The following is a 25,656-nucleotide window of genomic DNA, read 5'->3' as shown; positions in this document are numbered from 1 at the left end:
AATAACTCACTAAGGATGAGAGCTGTAGAAAAGGTACCATCTATGGAGCAAGGACAAGGATTTTACTCCAGGCTCTTCCTGGTACCAAGAAAAGAAAACCAATGGAGACCTATTCTCGACCTGTCCGCTTTAAACACATACCTCATTGTCCCAAAATTCAAAATGCTGACCCTACAGCAGCTTCTTCCCATGTTGGGCAAGGAGTCTTGGCTGGTAACTCTAGATCTCAAGGAGGCATACCTGCACGTCCCCATACGACCAAATTGCAGAAGATACCTCAGATTTCTTGCAGGATCAGAGCATTATCAATTCTCAGCATTGCCCTTTGGCTTATCTACTGCGCCCAGAGTGTTCACGAAATGCCTGGCATCAGTAATTGCTCATTGCAGGCTTCGGGGAATTCAAATCTACCCTTACCTGGACGACTGCCTGTTACAAGCAGACAACAAAAACAAACTAGCAGAAGACTTAAAAAGGGTCACTTAACTACTGCAAGCCCTGAGATACACAGTCAATATAAAAAAGTCAAGGCTGATACCATCCCAAAGGATAACCTTTTTGGGTGCAGAGCTGGACACATCACAACAAATGGCATTTCTAACAGTAGAAAAACAGGAGCAACTCCCTCTCTACTTCTTGGCATTAACAAAACAGAACCAGCTAACAGCAAGAAAAGTCCTGCAAGCCTTGGGTTTCATGGCATCCTGCATAATTTTGGTTCCACATGCCAGACTGCATATGAGAATGTTACAGTGGTATCTAAGGAATTTATGGTCTCAGCACAAGCACAGCCTAGAAACCCAAATTCCAATAATCCCATGCCTGAAGCAAGAATTCAAATGGTGGTCTCAGGCCTGTCAATCAAACAAAGGACTGCCCTTCCACAGCACTCAACCAAGCCAGACCATCACAACGGACGCCTCAGACCTCGGTTGGGGGGCGCACATGCTGGACAAGTGCATACAAGGCTTATGGACTCAAGACCAGCTGCACCTACACATAAATCAAAAGGAAATGCTGGCAGTAAAACTGGCAATTCAGACATTCAGACCATTTCTTCGACAAGGTCAACTGTTGATAAGGACAGACAACACCACAGTTATGTGGTACATCAACAAACAGGGAGGCACACATTCGTACCCTCTATGCCGGATGGCAATGGAACTCTGGAATGTGGCCCTGAGCCTCAACATTCAGTTACAAGCAATTTTTGTGCCAGGGAAAGAAAACATACTAGCAGACATACTAAGCAGAACTACCACGGATGCCCACGAATGGATGCTGCATCCAGACATATTCAAAACCATTACAAGAAAATGGGGACTACCAGAAATAGACTTATTTGCATCCCCACGCAATCACCAACTGAAGAAATTCTGCACAAGGACGTACCACCCATTTGCTTGGAAAGTGGACTCCCTATCTTTCAGTTGGAAAAACCTGACAGCATATGCATTCCCACCACTTCCTTTGATGCACAAGGTGCTATTGAAGATCAAAGAAGACCGTCCAAGGATCATCTTGATAGCTCCAGACTGGCCAAGGCAACATTGGTACCCATTACTGAGGAGCATGTCTCGGGAACAAATATGGCCTCTACCACTGGTTCCCTTACTGTTAACACAGAACAACTACAACACCCTGCATCCAAACCTGAAAACACTGCAGCTGACTGCCTGGAACATTGCATAAGACCAAATAACCCAAGTTTATCCCAAAGGGTTAAAGACATTATCTTGGAGGCTCGCAGACCCTCAACAACAAAAAATTATTCAGCAAAATGGAAAAGATATCACATTTGGAGTACTGCAAAAGGAGAAAATGTGTCACTGGTAAACATAGCCAACATCCTGGAATACTTGGCAGAGCTCTACCACAACGGCCTGTCCTATTCTTCCATTAAGATTCATGCGTCAGCTATTTCAGCAGAATACAACTTGGATCCTCCAGTCTTCTCACATCCTCTGCTCAGGCAGTTACTGAGAGGAATTAAAAATGTAAAACCACCTAGGAAGCCACCATTGCCAGCATGGGACTTGAACTTTGTGCTAGAAAAGTTGACACTCCCCCCTTTCGAACCAGCAGCAACAGCAGAATTACAATACTTATCATGGAAAACTGCTTTCCTGCTTGCAATCACTTCAGCAAGAAGGGTATCTGAGCTACAGGCATTAATGGCAGTTCAGCCCTTCCTGATCTTCCATCAAGATAGAGTGTCCATGAGAACAAATCCTACTTTTATGCCAAAGATGGTCTCCAGGGTATATTTAAACCAAGCTATCCACCTACCTACATTCTTCCCCAACCCACAGAACAGGGGAGAAAGACTGTTGCATACCTTGGATGTACATAGACAATTACGTTACTACCTGGACAGGACCAAGGGCAATAGAAAAACTGACCAGCTACTCGTAGCATATGCAGCAGGAATGGAAGGAAAAGCAATTTCAAAACAGACAATCTCTAAGTGGATAGGAAATTGCATTAGATTTTGTTACGCCTACCATGCGAAGAAAACTCCAGAAAACATCAGGCCTCACTCTACAAGGGCTACAGCCACTACCACAGCTTTTCTACGAGGAGTGGCTACCAAAGACATTTTAGAGGCTGCTACTTGGAGCTCCGTGCATGCATTTGCCAAGCATTATAATTTACCTTTATACTCCAGATCCCGAGCAGGTTTTGCCACTGCTGTTTTGCAAGGGATCTTAACTACACCATAATCTTATTTCTCCTCCTCCCCCAGTCTGGCTATGGTATTCTACCCATTTGTAAGGACTGCAGATGCATCCTTGAAGGACATAGTACAGTTTTGTACCTACCATAAATGTAGATGTCCGATAGGCATGCATCTGCAGTCAGGATTACCCACCCTCCTTCCCTCTGTGGTACTCCTAGGGTATTTGCCCATCTTGTAGCTAGCTGGGGAATCTATTATGGTGTATTTGTTTGTATATATGTACATACATGCTTATTTTTTGTTTGCTCTCTACTATTTGGAACCATTTGCATTTATCCAAATTTAGCCTTCCTAGAGGGCACCTGGCATCTGGGGCAAGAAACACTGAGGAAAATGGCGTCGGCTGATGCCTTTATACCCGAATAACTGCAGCTATGACGTCGGGTGAAGTGCAACACCAGCCGAGGCCAGACCCAGACTTTGGAATCCGTCCGACCGAAGGGCTGCCTGACGACAGGACAACCCATTTGTAAGGACTGCAGATGCATGCCTATCGGACATCTACATTTATGGTAGGTACAAAACTGTACTTTCTCCCTCATCTCCCTACCACGCTTACCTTCTCTCTGTGACCTTGCTTTATTTTCCTGAGAGAGAGAACAAATGAGAAATATTGGGGACCTCAACGCTGAACTGTTTTCTCCTGGTGTTGCCAGAGTAAGAAGGATTTGAAGTTGGTGGGTGTTGCCCCTCTTATAACACCAGTGTCGTCCTGTGTGGTAGTGGGTGAGAGTCAGCGGATCCTTTGGGGGAAGGAACAGTTGTTAAAGTCGGGTCAGCTGTCTAGTTACCCCTATTCCACAAGTGATAACAATAAATTAACCCAGCCATCCAAATTTATAGTAAATTCCTATTACAGCTGTATTTACAGAAAGCAATTGTTTTTTCAGCCAGAAGCTGTGGCTTTTGAGTCCGGTTCCTGCTGCATTTTTCATTCTCATGATTGATTGTGATAGTTTCCTTTGAAGGGTGAACTGGCCCTTGCTGGACAGCTCCAAGATTGAGCCTTCACAATTGAGTACCCAGGTTGCTAGTCTTGGCCACTTTGGGAGAAATTGCAACCCTTGCCACTTTTTGCCAGGGCAGTGATTCTGTGGAAACATTTTAAGGTGCCGTGTCCCTCCTTTAGAAATTTCTATACTTGGTGATGATTTGTCTCATTTTGACTTTAGGGATGTAGTTTTTAGGTCTTTGAACACAGTCTACGCCCAAGAGTAGGGTGTGGGTCACTCTCGTCTTTGGGCAGTTAGGGGATCCACCCTTTGTGCTGTAGACGTGATGGTGGTCCTGGTGGAGTGCCTTAACTCTTCTTTTGCTACCTGTCCAGCTCCTTTGCCTTCTGAGTCATTGCTAGCTACTAGCGAGGTCCTGTCAGAAGAGTTGCACTTGGGTTAAAGGAAGAGGTTCTCCATGTAGATGATGTGAGGTGTTTGGTACTGCTTGGTCAACTTTGTGGGTGACTAGGATGTTATGTTCACCCACTGATGGACTTAAGTCACTCAGTGGCTGACAGTATTGAGGCTGGTGTCTGGCTGATTTGATGAGTGCTGTTTCCACCCTGTTGTGGAAATCCTTTTTAGGGATTTTTAACTTCTTGTTCATCTGAAGTGCCTGCTAATTGTTTTGTTTGGCCCAGTAGTACCATAGTTTAATAGGTAGCAGTTTACCTAATGCACATGTATAGTATGGCTGTATGTCCCAGTTCTTTGGGGTCTTCTGGGGATTGTGCTTCCCCTTTCTCTTTCTAACTGTTCATGTCCATCTTCTCCTGGTTCTTGGTTGACTCCCAGGAGCAGTGCATTCGTCAGCTGAGGTTCACTCCAGAGATAGCTGGTTTAGGCGGACTTGCCTACTCATCTCCTTGTAAGAGAAAAAAATGTCGATTCTCCATCTCTGTGATTGCATCTTGTATTTTGGATACTTAATCCATTAAAGGCTGAGACCCTGTTAAGAGGCTGTGTTCAAAAGTAAATATTTAAACTGCTATTGAACATTTTTAAATGCATGATGTGCACTAAAATGGAAGATAAAGTAGGTGTCAGATGAACTAGCCTAGAGCATAAGGACTTTGTTAAAAATGGAGAGAGATGATGTGTTCAGTGGTGTTACACCTCTTTGTTCACATTTTTGTTTATGCATTGGGGTCTCACTGCATAGCTTGCTTTGATGTGTACCATGGTATATTCTTAGCTGTGTGCTTAAGAAACACCTGAATGAGTGCAGCCCGGATATGACAAGGAGAGCACCTGGTGTAACACACTGCAGACTGAGTAGCAGTATTAAATCTGCACAAAGTTCAAAGTCCCACTACAATGCATTCTGCTTGGAGAAAGTATCAGTTTTGTGCGAAAGTAATATCTGCTATACAGAAACATGACAGCTGTTCAGTGATATTGAGAATCCTAATACTGCAAATGGGTTACTCTGTAAACAACTTTCTGTGATCCGTGACTTTGCTCCTTTAACTGTTGTGTGTGACCATGAAGTTAGAATGCATTAGTTAGGGAATGTGGGGGCTCCACCCACATGGTCCCTGAAGATTCCCTGTAAATAAATTAATAAATAATGCAGGTTTGCAGACATGACTTTCAGCTGAACCTGTTTACAGTAAAGGGATTCTGTGTAATTTATTTCATAGATTAATCACTAACCCTGCTATAAGTGACTGTAGCTTATTCTACCTGGAGTGAGCTGTGATCCAACTGCACTGATAAACTGCAGCTTATCACTTGCTTTAAGAAAGCCTCCAAATGAGTTCATAATAGTGACATTTGATTACTCTCTATACATGCCCAGCTGACTGAGTTTCATAAGTGGTTTGTTTATATGTATACCAAAGTACCACCCTAGGATTGTCCTGAAATAAGAATTTTTCTTTGCTTTTTCCTTTAGAAGTATAGCATTATACTGCTGTTACATTTGTAGCAATAAAAGAAATTCTATTTTATGCCTGATTGACATGTAAACAGACATAAAGGGCAGATATACCTATATGCCTTCTTATTGCAGGTACGTTTCTCCAGACCAGGTGAAAGAGACCCCTGCTTCAGCATCCACAGTCAGTAGACGTAATACCTCTCCTGAAGTGAAGCCATTGCGCACCCTTCTGACGGAAGCTGGTTCTAGTCGCACACTTCCAAGTCAGGTACCTACAAGAAACTGGAAATTGATTTAGTTGTTAGGACTAGATAAGTATGACATATTGGTAAGATGTAGAACAAAATGTGGTACACTGACAGTGATTTTAACAGATTTATTTTGGATTTCATTCACATTCTTTCCAAGTCTCTGTATAATGTCCTCTTCTTGCCTCTGCCTTTGCTTTGATTTCTGACGCAGCCAGTGCACTAGCTAACTTTTGATGCAGTTTGTTGTCTGCTGTTATGCCCACTACAGTGCCCCCCTCTCCCAACAAGACATTGAGTGCAAGACTGCCTGTAGAGCAAGCACACAGATGTAGTTCAGGAGAACTGTGTTCACATTGTCTGATGTAACAAAAATTATACGGGAGACAAACAAGTCTGACCAGATTTACCTCATCTCTACCCCTCCTCTCCAGAAGATTAAGGCAACAAGTGTAGTTATTTTGAAAAATGTATTTATTCTGTTTGTTTTCACACCTGGATGAGGGTTCTTAAAGTTAAATTTAAGCTTTATTATTTTAACTCTACTACCTGTTCAGATAGGCTGCTTGTAAGAATTAACTACAAGAATGCACGCTATCTAAGAAGACTAAATAGAATGAGTTTTTCTAAAAACTGCACCAGTTGCCTTATTCCATTGGAACAGATTGGATAGATAAGCTAATTACAATCTGCTGTGGGTCAGTTATGTTTGTATCGCAGTTTGTGTTTGTCCTGAAATTCAGGTCACTGGATTACAGGTTGGTTACCAATGTCTTAGAGTTCCATGATGATACGTTTCATGAACTTGCAGACCAGGCTCAGCAGGTTAATAAGTCCCGGGGTCTGTGGTGGCTCCCCCTTTGTCTAGTGGTATAACTATTGCTGTGCGCCATTCAGTGGGTACAAAGCCTGAAATGAGGCTATGATTGAACATGGTGCTCACGTGAGGAGCTAGTTCGTTCTGAAGGTTATGTAGAATGCAGCCTGAGATGTTGTCCGGTCCCATGGATACTGTGTGTTTGGCTTTGGAGAGTGCAGTCTTTACCTGCACAGTTGTGATTGCAGGGGCTCTGCATTCTTCTGGTATAGCTATGGGCCCTTTAGGGGGTGGGGGTGGGGGGGCAAAGTTAAAGTTAGCACTGAAACCTATCAGCCAGGATGTTAGCGATACCCGTTGGTTCTGTGATTTTCGTGCCATTGTGCTGTAACTCAGAGCAGATCTGTGTCTTGCCATTGAGGTTCGTGACATAGCTATAGAATGCTTTGTGGTTGTCCTTGGAATTCATGCCAATCTTGTTTTCGTAGCTAGCTTTGTAGGATTTTGAGGGGTCTTAGCTTCTTACTGAGGCTGACCAGGGAGTTCCTCCACTCATAGATTTGACTCTTTTGCAACAGTTTCTTCTTCTGTTGTAGAGTTTGTTTATAGCAGGGGACCACCAGATTGGCTCTTTTTTGAGGATAGCGTCTTGGTTCTGTTGGGGATAGCATGATCCATGCACTCTTGTAAGTGCTTATTGAGTGCATTTGTGTAGGATTCAGCAGTCATAACTGAATTGTCCATCTGCATAGGTGTCGTGAAGTTTGCCACTTCTGTCTTAAGCATGAAGTTGGCTTTGGAGAAATTTTTTTACAGTGGTTTCCTTGATTGGGGGGGGGGGGGGTGCAGGCAGGATGTGGATAGCTATGGTGATTAGCTTATTGTTTGATCTGACCAACGAGGAGTTGACTTCGGGTATGGAGTACCGGTCACTCATGTTGGTAATGACTAGGTTTAGGATATTGTTGCCCCTGGTTGGGGTGTGGATAAATTGATCCAGGGCATTGGAAGTTATGAATTCTAGAAAGTATTGAACGAAGGAGTTGGTACACGAGTAGTTTTCCCAGTTAATGGTGGGGTAGTTGAAATCTCCCATTATTAGGGTGTTTGGTTGAACCATAGTATTTTCCAGTATATCAGAGGAGTGGGAATCCTGAGGCATGGTAGGGGATCTGTAGCAAGCTGCAATTTGGATTGCAGTTTTGCCCAGAGTTAGTTGCACTTGGATAATTTCGGATGCATTATGTTGGGCAACTAGCCTGGAGGTGTGGATATCCTTAATGAATATGGACACACCTCTGGGTTTGGTGTTCCAGTCCAGGTTAGATGGCCGAAAGGTATGGTATGAGTTATAGCCTGGTAATGCAGGAGTGCTCTCTGGAGCCTTGAACCAGGTTTGTCACTGCACAGATATTGATGTTCTCCATTTTTTAAGGAGTGCCTCGAGTGAGTGCATTTTGAGGTTTAGACTTTGAGCATTGAGTAGCATTACCCACAGTTATTGCTTGCCTGTTGCAGTGGTGGGTTTTTCGTTTGAACCTTGCTTAAAAAAGGCACTATAGGGGCGGCAAGAGCCTTAGCCAGTGTCCGGAATCCCAGGGGCGATGGGTGCCGGCCATCCCTGGCAAAGCATCGTGGCTTGTCGACCATGTCGTCCCAGGCAGACTGATACTGGATCCACTTAGAATGACACCAGAAGCTTAGCCAATTGGTGAAGTAAATCATTTTGTCCTTGTACTGCAGTATCATTCTGGGCAAAGGTAGGATGCTACTCAGGGCTAGGATCATACCTGCCTTGATTACATGATCGGTGAGCTCTTCCATGTCTGTCTTCATGTAGTCCAGGGAGGTACGTCTCGGGTCGTTCACATCGACATGGACAATGACAAAGTCATACTTGTACTTGTTGTGGAGTGACCTGAGTGCATGGGTTATGTGGCATTATCCAAGTGCAACTAACTCTGGGCAAAACTGCAATCCAAATTGTAGTTTGCTACGGATCCCCTACCATGCCCCAGGATCCCCACTCCTCTTTCCTTGATATACTGGAAAATATTAGGGTTCAATCAAACACCCTAATAATGGCAGATTTCAACTACCCCATCATTAACTGGGAAAACTACTCGTGTACCAACTCTTCGCTCAACGCTTTCTAGAATTCATAAATTCCAATGCCCTGGATCAAATTATCCACACCCCAACCAGGGGCAACAATATCCTAGACCTAGTCATTATCAACATGAGTGACCGGTGTTCCACACCTGGTCAGATCCGAGCATAAGCTAATTCTGCTTATTTCAGAGCATGGGCCCTCTTGCCCTTCTCATTTCCTTATACAATTATTGCCAAAAGCATTCCTGTCCCTTAAAGTTTGGGATTTTTTTTTGTAGAATATTATCTTCTCCACATTGAAAAATGCACCTTGGCCTTTTTCATTGGTGCAGCAGCATGCCCCTTGCAGAGTTTTAAAGTAGCTTTTGCACATTCCTCCTCTTACACAGTCTTTTCCACTTCGTTAATGTTGATGTTTTGTAATTGTAGTACTGCAAGCAGATGCATGACACTAGCAGTTTACAACCGTTAACTGCACTTTTTATCCTCATCTTTTTTTGTTGACCAGATACTGGATATACATTCACCAATCTTGACTTGTTTTTTTTTTTTTTTTTTAAGCCTGTAGATCCACAGAGAGCTACTGATAATTTTTTAGTGTTACTTGTGAATATTAGCAGGTTTAAAGCAACTTCCTCTGTTCATGTATGTAAGCAGGGATAACTGAGGATGTCAAGTTGTCCAATCTTGCCTTCATTCTTGCTGGATGGGTTCGGAGCCGATCCTCTGCTCCGACTCTGCCACTTACTATAGCTCGAGAGCTCTTTTCTGGCTCGAGGCTACCCTTTATCCCAGAATGCCCAGCGCCAGCTACCCAGATCTCGTTTGCCGCTTTAGCTGCGAGGTTGCATTCAATATTGGCTCAGGCTTAGTATAACTTTTTGTCTTGTAAACTCAAGTATTGTGCTTAAATTTTGATATAATTCTTCGGTAGTAGTGTGTAAGTTTATCTTGTCCTTGTGCTTTACTTTTATGCTGTGTTGGCCGTCACCCCTTAGTTGCTAGGCCTTCTGTTATTCCCTGAACTTGTTTAACTTAGAGAGCCCCCCTTAAGGACAGCTGTTTAAGTTGGAGGCTGTCCTTTAAGGTCTTTATTAATTTAGTTTTTCTATTGTAGTTTGACTTTTATTAAAATGTCTAAGAAAGTTAAAACCTCTGGTTTTAAAAAGTGTGACTCATGCTGTCAGATGATGTCTCTGACAGATGAGCGCACTAGTTGTGTTTACTGCTTGGGGGCTTTGCACCTGCAGGACTCTTGTGCTATTTGTCATGCCTTTAGTCCAAGGGTCCTGCAGGAGAGGAAAAACAAGTTTATCCTCCGTGAATTATTGAAACAGGATTCTCCAGCTAAAGCATCTCAACCAGAGAAGCCTTTGAAACCAGTCAAGCCGTCGGCTCCATGTTAGGAACTGACCTGTGAGCTTGACAAACCAAGTGTGTCTGTGCCAGCTGGCACCGACAAGACTACCCCTCTGTCGGCTCCAACTGTTACTTGGGAGCCACAAAAGAGCTAGGTCTCCTTTTTTGGAGCCAATTTGGTCGGTGCCACAATCACCATTACTTCAAAGCAAGTCCAGTCAATGCTCCTCTTCCCACTCCTCTCGATCCTCGGTTATTGGATCAGGATGTGGAGAGAGTGGACAGTAGGTTGCTTAAGTCACAGGCCCTTGCTAAAATGCTTTTGAGCCCACCTCAACAGGCTTCGGCTCCATCCGCTTCGATGTAGATTCCTCCTCCAACTAGGCTTAGTTCAGAGCCGGAGTCCATGGACACTCCGATAGTGGTTCCTTCTGCTCCGATGACATCCTCATTGGCTTCGATATTGGCTCAGATTACCTTAATTCTTCCTCCCATCGAGGTATCTGAGCACCGAAGCTCTCTCGTCTGCTCTGAGGGGTGAAGTGGCATAGGACCCTTGTCCGACCCCGCTCTCCCTCTCAAAACGTTGGCTCAGTTGAGCTCTGCTCCCACATTGGCCTCGGAGCTGTCGCCCTTGGCACAGGGTGGTATTCCTGTCTTTTTGGAGCTAGAGCCCTCCTTGTGTTGGGACCATGACACCTTCGAGGTCATGCGGAGAGTGCGGTCTCCACAGACGGCTCCACTATCGGCTCAGTCCCCCTCTGTGCCTGTGACAACCTCTGCTCCTCCTCCAGTCCCAAAACCTAGGGAACCTATGCTCCAGGACACCCCATTGGGTGAACCCTCTTCTTCTGAAACCTCCCCAGAGCATTCTGAGCAGGCTTTCCAGAAGAAAAAAGTGCAAGAGGAAGCACCAAGACTCCCCTGAGTCTGTCACCTCAGATAAGACCTGGTTGAATTGGAGGGATCCCCAAGGTCCCCCTCTGAAGATGTTTCCTTTTCGGACATCCTTGAGATTCTCAGGCAGAGGCGTAGCTGGACTTTCCTAGCCCCCTCCAAGGACAAATTTGTATACCTGGATGCATTTGGTTCCCGACCTTCCACCTCCTGGATGTCTCCGCCTTTTGATCCACTCATGTCTGTAGTGTCTCGAAAGGTTTGGTCAGCTTCAGATTCCATGTAACCTGTCCTGAGGAGACCCAATAAATTCATCACAGCTCCCCAAGATAAACAATTCTTAACTAAAGATGTCCCAGTTGATGCCATGGTGGTAGCAGCAGCCACAAAGAGAGTTAGCTGAAACCTCTTCATCTGTCCATCCTCTGAGTAAAGACTCTCGTACGATGGACAGATATGGGAAGCAAATGTTTTCATCCGCGACCTTCTCCCTAAGGTCCCTGAACTATCCTTCCCATTTTACTAGGCTTCAGAGGGATCTCCTAAAAAAGCTTGGAGATGCCCTACAAGATCCCACAGCTGAGGGAGCTTCAGCCAAGGTAGCCACCCAGCTTGCGACTCTTAATTCAATAGTCAACTCCTCCATGAGGCTTATTTCATACGCAGCCGATGGAGCGAGTACAGCTGCAGGAACAGGAGTAGCTCTTAGGAGACATTCTTGGCTGCGGCTGTGTCAGTTTGCGGAACCTTTCAGTGTGTCCTTCACCAATACCCCTTTTGATGGGCTCCTCTCTCTTTGGGCCTCGGGTGAAAGACGCACTTAGCAGGTGCCAGCAGGAAGGCAAGACGCTCTCTGATGTCAGAGTCCATTTTTCCACTCCTGCCAGACCATACCCAAAAGGTCAAAAGGGTGGAAAGATGTGGTTTCAAAAATCCCAGGGACCCTTGTCTGATGCACGTGGTGAATTTTCCTCCAAGGGCAGAGGGGGAAATAATAACAATGGCAAATGCCGCCCTTGTGGCAGAGGGTGTCCGCAAAATCAGGGTGACAGATGCATTCTCTTCTAAACCCTATCAACATCCCTGGAGGGATGCCCGGCTGCTCAACTCTGGAGGCAGTCGGGGGAAGGCTTTCATTATACCCAACCACCTGGCGAAATATTACAAAAGACAAATGGGTACTAGCCATTATATCCAGAGGTTACAAGATTCCCTTTCATCATCCCCCTTTTGTTTCAAAAAAATCCATCCCAGATGTTCCCAATCTAAGGGATCAGGCAGTCACAGAAGTTTCAAGACTGCTAGAAAAAAACAGCCATCCAGGAAGTCCCCGCAGACCAAGTAGGATTCGGAACTTACTCAAGATTCTTTTTAGTGCTTAAAAAGACAGGGGGCTGGAGACCAATTCTGGATCTCAACAGGTTAAACAAATCTGTACAAAAAGAAACGTTCCAGATGGTAACACTGCAATTCCATTCTTCCTTTCTGGGTCAGGACAATTGGATGTGCTCCATAGATCTTCAGGACGCATACTATCATATAAAAATGGACAGACGGTTCAGGAGATTTCTATGCTTCTGGCTAGGGGCCAGTCATTACCCATTCAGAGCTCTGCCCTTTGGTCTCACCACAGCCCCCAAGGTGTTCAAATGCATGGCAGTAGTCACGGCTCACCTGAGACGTCAAGTATTCCAGGTGTTCCCTTATCTGGACAACTGGTTCCTCACTGCTACCACCAGGCAACAACGTATAGAGGCACAAGATTACACCATCACATCCTATGCTCAAGCTAGGCATCACAGTAAACTTCAAAAAATCTGCCTTGTTGCCCTTTCAATCTATTGCATACATAGGAGCAGAGTTAAACACAAGAAAAATGATTGTAAAATTGCCTCAGGAAAGAGTTTCCATTATTCGAAAACAGGTGTCACTTCTCCTGAGGAGCAAAATAATTCAAGTCAAATATGTTCTTCAAGTTCTAGGGTCCATGGCAGCAGCCATTCTTCTAGTCCCCTTAGCAAGCTTTCACGTGAGAATCCTTCAGTGGCTTCTTTTCACACAATGGTCCTTCTAGGAATTGCCCATGTCTCGCATGATGCTAATTACGGAATCTTACAAAAAGACATCTTTCCTGGTGGATGGTCTCCCCACTAGTTTCTCAGGGCAGACCTTTCATGGAACCCCATCCGGTCGCCACAGTGACCACGAACGCTTCCCTGATGGGGGGGGGGGGGCATTATCTAGGGAAGACAGTCCAAGGCACTTGGCAACCTCACAAGTACAACTTGCACATCAATATCCTGGAGATGAGAACAGTGCTCCTAGCGTTGCAAGCTCTTCAAGACTCTCTCCCTGCCGGGACTATTGCAATACAGATGGACAATATGTCCGTGGTTTGTTACATCAACAAACAGGGCGGAACCAGGTCTTACCCCTTGTGCCGAGAGGCCCTCAGAATGTGGCAATGGACAATTTCCTCCCAACGTTTTCTGATAGCAATGCATATCCCTGGGACATCCAATGTAATAGCGGACAGGCTCAGCAGGAGCTATACTTATGCCTCACGAGTGGTCTCTGAAACAGGAAATTGTGGATCTTATTTTCCGCAAAAGGGGCCAACCTTGCTGTGATCTCCTCTTTGCCTCTCCCCTCAAGAGCAAATGCAGCAGCTACTTCTCCCTTGTTCCTCCTCCAGGTCAGACACCCAGGGACACTGTAGTCCACGATTGGCCTCAGGGACTCCTTTATGCATTTCCCCCCTTCCCCATAATTTCAAAAGTCATTCAGAAAGCAAAATCGTTGGGTTGCAAAATGATCCTCATTGCCTCCTATTGGCCTTGACAGATTTGGTTTCCGTTCTTTCTCCCCCACCTTCTAGCCCAGCCTTGGATTCTGGACCCCAGTACTGGACCTCTTGATTCATCAGTCAGGCGGGCTGCACCTGTCACTCCAATCTGTCAAGCTCACAGCTTGGTTACTCCACTTCCAATCCTAGGCAGGCTCCCCAGTATTTCCCCGGCAGTGTGTGATATTGTTTCCTCCCATAAGACAAATAAAACAAAGTCTAAACTAGCAAATGGAAAAGATTCTCTTACTGGGCAGAATTCAGGAATTTAGATCCTTTTATAGCTCCTGTACACAAGAATTTGGACTTCCTACCAGAACGGTTTCATTTTGGTGCAGCGGCTGCGACCATCAGAGTACAACTGGCTGCCATTTCAAATTTTCATGTCGGAGTTTCTAACTCCAGCATAATGTCTCATAAACTCTGTAAGGCCTTCAAGAGAGGTACATCTCTTACATCTCCAGTGAAAGAGCCACTTCCACCTTGTGATCTCAATTTGGTTCTTGCCTCCTTGATACTGTCACCCTTTAAACCGACAGCATCATGTTCCTTGAAATTTCTCTCTTGGAAAACTTTTCTTAGTTGCTATTACTTCTGCCAGACCTGTTTCAGAACTTCATGCACTGTGTGTTCGCCCTCCATACCCAGTTTTTAACAAAGACAGGGTATCCCTGAGAACTAACCCATCTTTTTTTACCTAAAGTTTGTTCAGACCACAATTTGAATCAGTCCATTGAACTTCCTGTCTTTTTCCCTAATCATTCCAACAAGGCAGAATACAGATTACACCAACTGGATGTGCGTAGACAACTGCGTTTCTATCTCCATAGAACTAAAGAAATGAGAACATCAGATCAGTTGTTCCTTTCATTTGCTAACAACAAACAAGGCCTTCCAGTTTTTAAAGTAACATTGTCAAAATGGTTATCGGACACCATAGTCCATGCCTACCACTTGCGACAAAAAGATCTGCCAACAAAACCCAAAGGTCATTCAACCAGGTCAGTAGCTACTTCGGTAGCATTTCAATCTAGATTGCCCATAGATTCAGTTTGTGCAGCAGCTACTTGGGCAGATCCTCATGCATTCATTTCTCATTACAAAGTCGATGTGGTCTCTCAGGGCAGAGCTACCTTTGGTTCCACGGTTCTGGAGAGTCTGTTCCAATGAGCCACCCAGGATTGAGGTTCTAGGGATGCTGTGCCATCCAGCAAGAACGAAGGCGAGATTGGACAACTTAACATAAAGAAGTTATGTACCTACCATAACGTTCCATGTTAGTTGTCCATCTCGCCTTCCTTCTTGCGTCCCTCCCTCCTTCCCCCTTCCTCGAGGATTAAGAGGAATTTCTTAATGGTTTCACTAACTAATTTGTTTTATTAGTTGCTTCTCAACCAAACCATGACAATTAACTGTATCTCCAGGTTTTTTATAGATTATCTTCTATAATTATGTCTAGTGTGTGCTATTTCAAATGAGATCTGGGTAGCTGGCACTGGGCATTCTGGGATAAGGGGTAGCCTCAAGCCAATAAAGAGCTCTCGAGCTATAATAAGTGGCCGAGTTGGAGCTTAGGATCGGCTCCAAACCCATCCAGCAAAAAGGAAGGCGAGATGGACAACTAACATGGAACGTTATGGTAGGTACATAACTTAGTGTTTAACAGTAGATTTGCAACTTTGAAGCGCAGAACTTTTTAACACAGGAACATAGATTTTGATTGCAGATGACCACATGGCTTATGTAATCTGCCTTATTTATCTGATCTGTAGCTCTTGCCTGCTCTTATTTGTCTTACTTTTGATTATCCACTGTCGTAATCCCTAGTGTAAGGATGTATTGTTGGTGGTATTATTATTTCTAAAGATGTATTATTTTTTTTCAACAAGAGACATCTTTACTAAATTGTCATGTATGGCATAGGTGATCTTACATTTATATAAATGAAAATAAACCATACCGACACAATCTGTTGCAAATATTACACATTACAAACCATGCTGACACAACTGCAGCTGCAAACATTGTACATCACTTATACTATATCCTCTCATTGCCAGTCAGCCATTATATAGCTCGTTCATTTCCTGCCTTCTTTTAAACTTTGTTCCTCTCTGCATGTATCGACTCCATACTTCCCATTTTCCTGTGTGTTTTGCTCATACCCTTTTCTGAAGAGCCCAATTCCAGTTGTATCTCTGTTACTATCTTCACTACTTCTACTAAAGTTGGTTTAGACTTTGATTTACATTTTCTAGTAATTGTTTGTTTGTCAGCCATGATAATTAGACTCCGCAAGGCCTTACTATAGCTAGGCAATTTCGATTATGTATCATAACTCAAAAAATCCATTTCCTTAGTTACACCAATTTGCTCAGCCAGCATCTCCAACAGAGCAGTCTGTAGGGAATCTTTAAAGTCTGCCAACTCATTACACTTGCAGAAAATATGTTCCCAGTTACCTCTTTCTTCACATCACACCTCCCCAACATTTGCTGCCTACCTGAGGAAAAATTCTTTGGAGTCTACTTGAGGTATAAAAATACGTATGTAAACACTTCCAAGCAAAGATCTTAAATCTTCTAGACTTGGTTGCATGTTTGGGAGACATACATATATCCCCTCATAGTTTCTTTAATTGCTTATCCAATCTCTCTTCCCAATCTTTTCTAATCTCCTCTGATTCTTATAGTTACTATGCAGTGTTTTTTATGCTCTACTAATTATTCCTTTCTTAATGTCAGCTTCTTTTCTAGATTCTACTAAAAACCTTTACCAGTGCTGGTCTTTCATTTAGTACCCCCCTTCCCCATTTCTTTCTCTTTGCCTATGTTCTGATATCAATCCTTGCAATATCTAATGTGCAGTCCAATTAAGTTCTTGGCATGTACTCATTCTAATACTTTCCACTCCCTGGTTATTTGCTCCCAGTACCTTGGTTCCTTTGCCAGTTTTCTCCAATAAATTCCAGGCTCCCTTGCCTGTTGTCTGTATCCTTAATTGCAGTCATCCCTATAGGCAGAATTTTCCCCATTCCCATGTTGGCTTAGTTCTCAGAATACTTTCTGCTACTTTGTGAATATAATATTCTGTGTGATTATTCTCCTTAAAGATCTGGGTCCCAGTCTGTCCTTGTTTCTTGAGCCCCCCCCCCTTTTCTTCATCATTGGGTAATCCCAATCTGCCTTGTACTATTGGAAGAGTAAGTTTATCCCACTTGACTGTTGTCTTTCCCTCCTAGATAAAATCCTTCAACTCTTTATTAATTGCTATCCACAACTTCTCCTCTGGTTGATAAAAAAATGTGCATTTCCAGTATACAAGATTAAAGGAACTAAAAACATTTAACTGCTTGTATCTTACTATTGATATCCATATAACAGAGCTTCCATTTTCTCAGTTTTTGTATAGTCTCTCCTCAAATATCCTTAGCTGCCACACCAGAATCCTTTTTAATCCATACTCCTAAATACTTAATTTCATCATGTCCTCATAAGTTTCATGGATACTGCTGAACCAATTCATATGTGGGTACATAATTTACTGCTGTTGCATTTGTTTTAGCTTCATTAATTTTGTACCCTGAAAGGATATGAAACTCTCAATATGTTCCATAGCACTGTGTTCCTTTCTGATTTTGTCAAATATAAAATAATGCCATCTGCAAATAGAGCCAACTTTTCTTTACTACCATACCAATTATATCCTTAAATTTCTGAGTCCCTTAATTTGTTTTCCAGTGGTTCTAAATATATAATGCAAATAAAGGGGGGGGAGAGGGCACCTGTGTCTGTTTCCTGTGCTCGAGCAGAGATTATCAGAGCGGAACCCACCCACTAACTTTTGCCTCTGATGCCTCATATGTCCTCCTAATTAGCCTTATAATTTTTTCAGGGAATACAAATGCTTCCATTGCTCTACTCATGAAGTCCTAGCGTACTTTGTCAGATGCTTTCTCTGCATCAAGACCCACCAATAACAGTGGTATTTCCTATATTATGCTTCCTTCTAGATCATCAGTATTCTGTTAATGTCAAGTGTTTGCCTCCACTCCACAAAACCACGTTGATCCATCTGCCAATTTTGGAATCACTTTTTTGCCATTCTTTTAGCCATTTTGACATAAACACTTGAAATGGGCCTGTATGAAATTGGATCTGATGGATCTTTACCTTCTTTAGGTATTACAGCTACCACTGCTTTCTTCCAGGATGTTGGTACTTCTCCTTCTTTTAAAACACTGTTAAATAAAACCTTCCAGACTTTTTATCAATTTCCCCCTTAGCTTCCAAACTTCCACAGGAATACCATCTATTCCTGGAGTTTTTTCCTGTATCTTGGCTATACATCACCATTTTTATCTTATCACTTCCTATCCTGTTAGTAATTCAGCTTCCTCTATCTCTAGCCTTGGTATGTTTATTTTTTCCATAAATATTTCCATTTGTACCTTTTTCTTGATTTCCATATTTTTCTGCTTTGTACAAACTTTCATAGAATTTCTGAAATATTTTAGGTACTTCTAAAGGATCCCTTGTTACCTTCCTTGTTATAGGCTCCCTAAGTTTGGTGATGGCCCTTTCCACTTTCTGTTGCCTGCGTCATGCTTAAAGTTTTTTTTTTTGCTATAGAGTTATCAGACAGTTGCTTAACAGCAGTCTTTCTAAACTCCTACATATTATCAAGGTAATCCCTTATTTTCTGTTTAGCATTCTGCAGTGGCTTCTCCTCTTGTTCTGTGAGATTCATCCTATTTTGCAGTACTTTTAACATTTGTCAACCCCTCTAAATAATTCTTACTACTTAACCATATCTCCCTTTCTTTTATTTCCACCATATTTTAAACTTCACTTTAACTTTGTCCTACTCCCTAGTTTTATTTTCGGAAGAAATTTATATCTTCTCTAATAGCTCCTTAATAATTTCCACTACCCAATCCTTAAATTCTTCTCTTTTCAACAGATAGGTGGGAAAGCTCCACTGTTTCATTTTTATGTCATTATTCTATGCTTTTATTTTAGTTATAATTGGCCCATGACTGGAAATGGTTATTGGGTGTGCATCAAGACCTTCAGTTAAATGCATGTTCCTTTGACATGTAAATTCTGTGTAGCCTAGCCCATTTTTGTATCTTGGGGAATAATATGTAAATTCACTGTGAACTCCTAGTACTGAATTCACATCTTTCATGCCAAATATTTTCATAAATTTCTTTAAAAATCTACCCTTTTTTGTTATATTTTCCCTTCTGCCCCCCCCCCCCCAGTCACATCTTCACTATTGCAAATCAAATTCCAGTCCCCAGCTATAAGGCATATTCCTTGCTGAAAGCTGATTTCTCCCAGAATTTTCATAAGCTCCATTATAGCAGTTTTCAGTGGAATATAAATACATGCCAATGTAATCCTTCTCCTTTGCCAGTAGCCTCTTGGTACTATAAATCTACTATTACTTTTTTATCATCTTCTATTGGAGCTCGTCTTGCAATTAATATAAGTACTCCTGTCTCCTTTTTCCCAGGTATTCCACTGAATAACCACCTTTCTTTATCAAATTCACACTTTCAGTTTTTTCCAAGTGCATCACCTGTAGCATAGCTATTTGTACTCTACATTTTAGTATAGTTCACTACTTTCTTTTTTGTATGCATCTGTGAGACCATTAACATTTAAAGACATTACAGAAAACATATTCTTGAGATTATTATTCCCACCTTTTATGTGTAACAGTATTTTTGTTAAATGTCTAGTTTCAGGTTTTGTTACATGCATGTACTGTTTGACAGGTTAATCTTTTATACATTTATTTCTTGTCATCTCCATTTGAGCCTGTGTTACATCTTACAGAACTTTTTGTTTTGTTGAAAACCCTGAAACAAAAATGCACACGCACACACATGTACCCAACACCCCTAAAATGTATTAACTTAATAACACACAGGACTGTGTACATCTTCAAATATTGAAGTTTTGCCCTCCTAATAGGATCAAATGTTCCAGACTGACACACACACACGCACACACACACACACACACACTCTCACTCAAGCTAATCTAAAAGGTTATCCATGCTAAGATGTATGGTGTAGCTTGTGGTTCCATTAAGTGCTGTATGGTTTTGTCTGATCTTTTTAGCGCTCTCTGCTGGGAAAACACTTGAATGCTTTCAGAAAACATTTTCTCCAAGCCATTTCTCTTTATCAGATTGTCTGCTAGGGACATGAGAGCCAGACAAAATAGTTTACTAGAAAAAAGACAATATTCAATATTTTTCATTTACTTGCTTTCTGTTAAAACTTGTTACTAGAATACGCTAATGGCCTTAAACCTAGTCATTCCCCTATGCAAGAATGAGAAAAGTGCACTCATTTTCTTTTGTCATGCTCTTTTAACCAGATTTTTTTACATTGCAGTTCCTACATTTCTTAAAACTGAACAAGGAAAAAGCAAGAAGGGAATAAGAAAAAGAAGAAAACGGGAGCACCTATTTACATTAGTATCTTCATTACTTAAAGTTTTTTCAATTATTTTTAAAACATGCAAAGAAAATTATGCACTATTTAAATAGTATTAAGAAAAACATTATTTTACTTTGTTAACTTTCGCCTTCCTGTTCCCCTTTCCTGAGTGCTTTTTGAACATTAATGAAATGACATAGGGCATATACTATAGAGTCCCCTACAAGTTTAACAAGTCCAAGAAAGTGCAATATTCCTAGATTTTCTTATTCTATTCTTGTTCATCTCCTTCTCCCAAATGCTGCATCTGCTTCATTTCCAGCATACTGTGGTTCTTCTAGTCCACTCTTGTCTTTTTTTCCACTTTCCCAAGCATTTTCATTGAAACACTGGACGTTTTCACTGGCACAGTCTCTCTGGTTTTTGTCACCAAAAGAACAAGAAGCAGAAACACCTATTTCACAGCACACTTTTTGTTGGACAAACTTTTCTATTTCTTCCTTAGCATGTTCTTCATCAAAAAATGATTTTGTTCCTCCAGAGAAAAATATTTTGAAGATAGCTAGGTTAAGCAGTTTGAATCTCATGCATTCTTCTCAACATTCCCTGAATAACGGGATACATTTACTCCTCTTCTGCCTGGTGTATAATGAGTACTCATTCTCTGCAAACACTCTGCTGTCTTCCATTTTTAGTATTTTGTCCAGCTGCCACAAGTTTTTTTAGAATAGATTCCTGCTGGTAAGATTGCATCTTCACTATTAAAGGTCTAGGTGGTTTTCTCATAGCTAGGTTTGGAGCATACACACGATGTGCCCGTTTAATTAACAATTCCTGTTGTGGAATAACAGTCCAGTTGCTTATTTGTGCGTTCATAAAATTAATAGTCTGTTCCTTCCAGCTTCTCGGGTTTGGCAGAAAATCTCAGGTTTTCCCTACTTACTCAGCCTTCTAATTCTATTTTTTTTTTAAAAACATCTCTTCTTGTGCAGTCATTCAGCCACCCTTTCTTCATTTGACCTCTGGGTTTTGCAGGTTCATCACCTTATCTGAATATCTGTTTTAAATCTTCAATTTTTTCCAGCCTTTTATTGTTTGAGTTGATATACTTCATCAGTATTTCATTTATTGTAGTCATTTTATCTGTGTGCAGTTGTCTTTTACTTTCTTGTAGTTTACTGGAAGTCCTGTCTAGAGCTTGCACTGCTTTTTGCTGAACAGCTGCTGTACTTTTCCCATTTAGTATTTTTTCGTCACATTTTGTAGTTGAATTTCCTTCAGGTCCTCTGTATTTCTTTTTTCCTAGAATCCAAGCAGTGCACTTACTAGCCAGTTACTGAAATTTACCCAGAAGTCTTGGTCCACTGGCTTTCTCTGCTTTTCTGTTTTCACACTGGAAAAGCTAGAGTTGAGCTGTTACTCAACTTGTAGACATCGTAGAACACCTAAAGATGTATAATTTTGACTTTACTACCTCTTCAGAAAGGCTATAACTTATTTCAGCACACATTCTGTGAATTGCCTTCATTTATCTACCTACCTCAAATCCATAGACGTGCTGTCTTGTTCATTTATGCATTTTTTTAAAATGACACCTGCTTGCATTCTTTAGACCCCTTTCCAGTACTTGAGCAATTGCCTTTAGCAGTTATATTTTGTTTCTTGCATATCTAATGTGAGTAAAATCCAAAATAAGTCTGTCAGTATTGCTGCTAATTCTTACTGTTTTAAAGTTTAGTTTGATGGTACTGATAGTGTAGTGTTTTGTAACTTAAGATGTCCCCATGAAAATCTGCAAATGCGTAAGTGGGGAAGAATTTGTAAGCGCAAAAAGAAGATAAAGTGGCAAGGACCAATTTGCACACAGCAGCAAAACACCCAGTGAAAATCTATTAAGAAGAACATCCTACAATAAAGTTGTATCGGGGGGGGGGGGGGTTGATTATCTCTATAGTGTTAGCAAAGTTAAATTGTCTGGTGCCTTTTCCCAATGATATAACATTGTAGTAAAGAGAAGAACAGGGTGTGCCCTGTTGTTGATTTATTTGTTGCAGGAGTGGGGGCACAACAAATGTTAGAAGTGGGAGCCATTCAGACAGTGCTGTGCTAACCTTCTCTTTGTTTTTCCCAGTCACATGGTGGCAGTCAGACGCGGCTGTATCAGAAGGCAGCGCAACAGCAGCAGTGGCCGATGCAAGGGACAGAACCAACCAAGAAGAGTAACACAGACTTGCTTGCTGATATGGGTGGAGACCCCTTTGCACCTCCTCAGCCTTCACAGAGTTTCCCAGTATTCCCTGCATTTGGTGGTGAGCTTTATATATTAATGCAACAAAAGAGGGATTGATTGGTGATGGGGCAACTGTTTCTTTGAAGAGTAATGAATAACATCAAAATGCCTGGATCATTTCGTTTGTATTTGTTCTCACACGTGAAATTCCTGAGGTAAAATGGATTACATTAGATAGAATCATGGGGGCGTTGAGTTATGGCGCTTGCATATGACTTTTCTTATGGGGAACTGCAACATTACTTGCAGTATATGTATAATATGACATTGCTATTGATATTTCCACTGCCAATCATATTTTCTCCATGTTTCCATTGCATTGATGTATTATGTTTAAACTCTGGCTTCAGAATGTTGAAGCTGTCCAGCCCCACATAGTTATGGGTAACACTGTGTAAAAAGGCTTTAGTGTTCTGTGTCTACTGCTGTCTCTTTGAGGCATCACTGAGGGGGTTGCTGGATATTCCCTGGGTTGGGGTTCGGCTGCAGTGCTGCTTTTGTCTTCAGAACATTAACACTGGATTTGTCTTACCTTCTAGGTATCAAATCACTTGTCGAGTTTGCTGTTGTCAGTAAAGGCCTGTTGTGCACATTGAGTTCATTACTAACGCAGTGGCTTTAAATATAAATGTTTTTCCAGTTTTTGTTTGAAACTAGTTGTTGAAATACACACCCTCTAAACATGTGAAATGAAGGCTTGTAGTTTTATGCAGATGTTCTCGCACAAAACTAAATTGTGTTTTTTGAACTCTGCAGGTAGCTTTGCTCCTCACATCCCCATTTTTATTACTCCCACTCTGAAATTATTGCCTTGTAGAAACGGAAATCACTGACAATAAAAAAGGGCCACTTTTCTCCAGAAATGCAGCCTGAGGTGCAGTGATATCAGAATAACATGAGTATATGATATTGATCAATTTTTTAAGCTGTTTTATATCCATATTGATTTTTGTTGCTTGTAGTTTTGTGCATCTCACAGATTTTATATTTTCATGTGTATAAATGTTATCTGATGATGATGATCTTCATTCATTCTTGACTTTTGGGTCTTAGTTCCATCCTCAGAACTGACTCTGGCTGGTGCGAGCTTGTTACAACGGCAGAAACTCTTAAGTTAAGGCTACCCATAGTGCCTCTATTCCCTTCTCCTCAGATCTCTTTTGCTGTGTAAAGTTTCAGGACGCATCAGGCCATGCTCTCAAGCGAAGTGCTTTATTTTTATCAATATATTTCTTTTACATATTTCTTCCTTTAATAGTTCTTGGTTGTTTGATATTATGTTCCCTAATTAGTGACTGTCTGTGTGTGAGTGGTGTTTTTACCAATTTTTTTTATTTTTTTATTTTTATTTTTTTTTTTTATTTATTTTTTGTTACCTATTTGGTATTTTGTAATTACCATAGTTTGTTTAGGCCTCTCCCTTCTCTTGTACCTCTGGTAACTCTCCAGTACCATTGTTGGTATTTTCTTCCCCCTTTTCTTTCTTTCTTCTTACCCCTTCTGGGTATTTCTCTTGCTACCATCACTGATACCCTTTAAACAAAGTTTTTTCCTTAACTTGCTTTGATTTCACTATTCTGTAAGTGTGTGTGTGTAAGTGTGTGATGCACGTGAACGGCTGTTCATTTTGTAGTCTACCTTACAATCTGAGAAACAAAAAGGTACAACTGGTTTCAAGCAGTGTGACAAATGTGGCAGAAAGATGCCCAACTCCAATGGGCATCTTTTTTGCATTTATTCCCTGGGGGTGCCACACTTAGAAATTCAGCCTCCGTGTGAGCTCTGTAAGGGTTTTAGTGCCCGGACCCTTGCAGAGCGTTACAACAAATTGATCTAAAAAGTTCATTAAAAAAAAACATTTTCAGAGGCTTTGTCTGAGGCGGAGGCATCAAAACCTCCTAAAAAAGTGAAAAAGAGGCTGCACTCAGTCCCACCGTCTCTGTAATCTCAGGAACCAAAATCGTCAAGGGGCATGTTTCTTTGGAACTGAAGTCTAAAGAATCCAGATTGGCACCGGCAACCATCTCCACACCAGAGTCTATGCTCCCCAACACAGTGCTGTCTATTCTTATGGAACCGACAAAAGTTACCATGGTACCGACACCTTCAGCAGTACCCAAGACCCTCTTGGCACCAACAATAGTTTCCTCTATAAAACTGGTCAGTCCCCCCCCCCCCCAACACAAGCTTTTGGTCAGTCTGCTTCAGTGCTGAAGGCTGAACCTAGAGCCAGGACTGGATATTCCCTGTCCATTGACCCCTTTGTTGGTCAGCAGCTCAGTCCTTTTATTGAACGCCCTGAATCTCCCTCTGGGATGTCGATTCTTTCCACCAGGAGCCTTTTGGAGCTTGATGTTGTTAGACTGGGGGATCAGCTCTTGGTGGGCAGAGGTATTCCAACTCAGTCTAGGACTTCCCTCCCACCCAGAGCAGAGTTTTTTTTTCTCCCAGGACTCCAGCTTATCTTTTTCCTTCAACCTACCCACAGGATTTGGCCCGCTACACCAAGCGCTTCTCGGTGTTGTTGAGCAAGAGTAATCTGAAGTGAGACACTGTTCTTGTACTATTCTCTGCAATGCCTTTCGATGGGATATTGTTTGAACTGAGTTACTGTGATATCCCAACACATACACTCACACCTGTGTGCATGCACACACACTATTGTTGTGTATTACCATGTCAGTAGATGTTTGAATTAAAATATCACTGCTGCAGGAGTAAAGGTCTATTTGGGATCAGCTGAAATGTGGACATTCATACTAGCCAGATTTATTTTCATCAAACAGACTTGCCTCTAACAAGTTGAGTTAGTTTTTCTTAATGACCACAAGTTGAAACTATCTTTAAAACTTACCCAAGTCTGTTCTTTTTGGATCCATGAATGGAACAGAAGGCAAATTAAACAAAGTACCAACAAATAGTCTGGTGGCAACTCTAGGGAATATACTAGCATAATAACTAAAACAATGTAGGCGTGTAATAATTGCAATAAAAGTGCTGATGGTACTTATTTT

At 41.9% G+C, this 25,656-nt stretch overlaps 1 protein-coding gene across 2 annotated transcripts in view; it reads left to right on the top strand.

Moving 5' to 3' along the window:
- AGFG2 (ArfGAP with FG repeats 2) overlaps nt 1-25,656 on the top strand; it is an 851,713-nt gene that overhangs the window by 338,723 nt on the left and 487,334 nt on the right. For both annotated transcript variants that reach the window (XM_044077339.1, XM_044077338.1), the window contains exons 4-5: nt 5,750-5,885; nt 22,484-22,661. In XM_044077339.1, coding sequence (XP_043933274.1) covers nt 5,750-5,885; nt 22,484-22,661 — 314 coding nt within the window. The remainder of the gene's footprint in view (nt 1-5,749; nt 5,886-22,483; nt 22,662-25,656) is intronic.

The sequence above is a fragment of the Protopterus annectens genome, chromosome 7.part0 (genome assembly GCF_019279795.1).
Source record: "Protopterus annectens isolate FY-2018-M chromosome 7.part0, PAN1.0, whole genome shotgun sequence".
In the NCBI taxonomy this organism is placed as follows: domain Eukaryota; kingdom Metazoa; phylum Chordata; order Ceratodontiformes; family Protopteridae; genus Protopterus; species Protopterus annectens.
The sequence above is the reverse complement of the archived record's forward strand: the minus strand, read 5'-3'. Positions and strand labels throughout refer to the sequence as shown.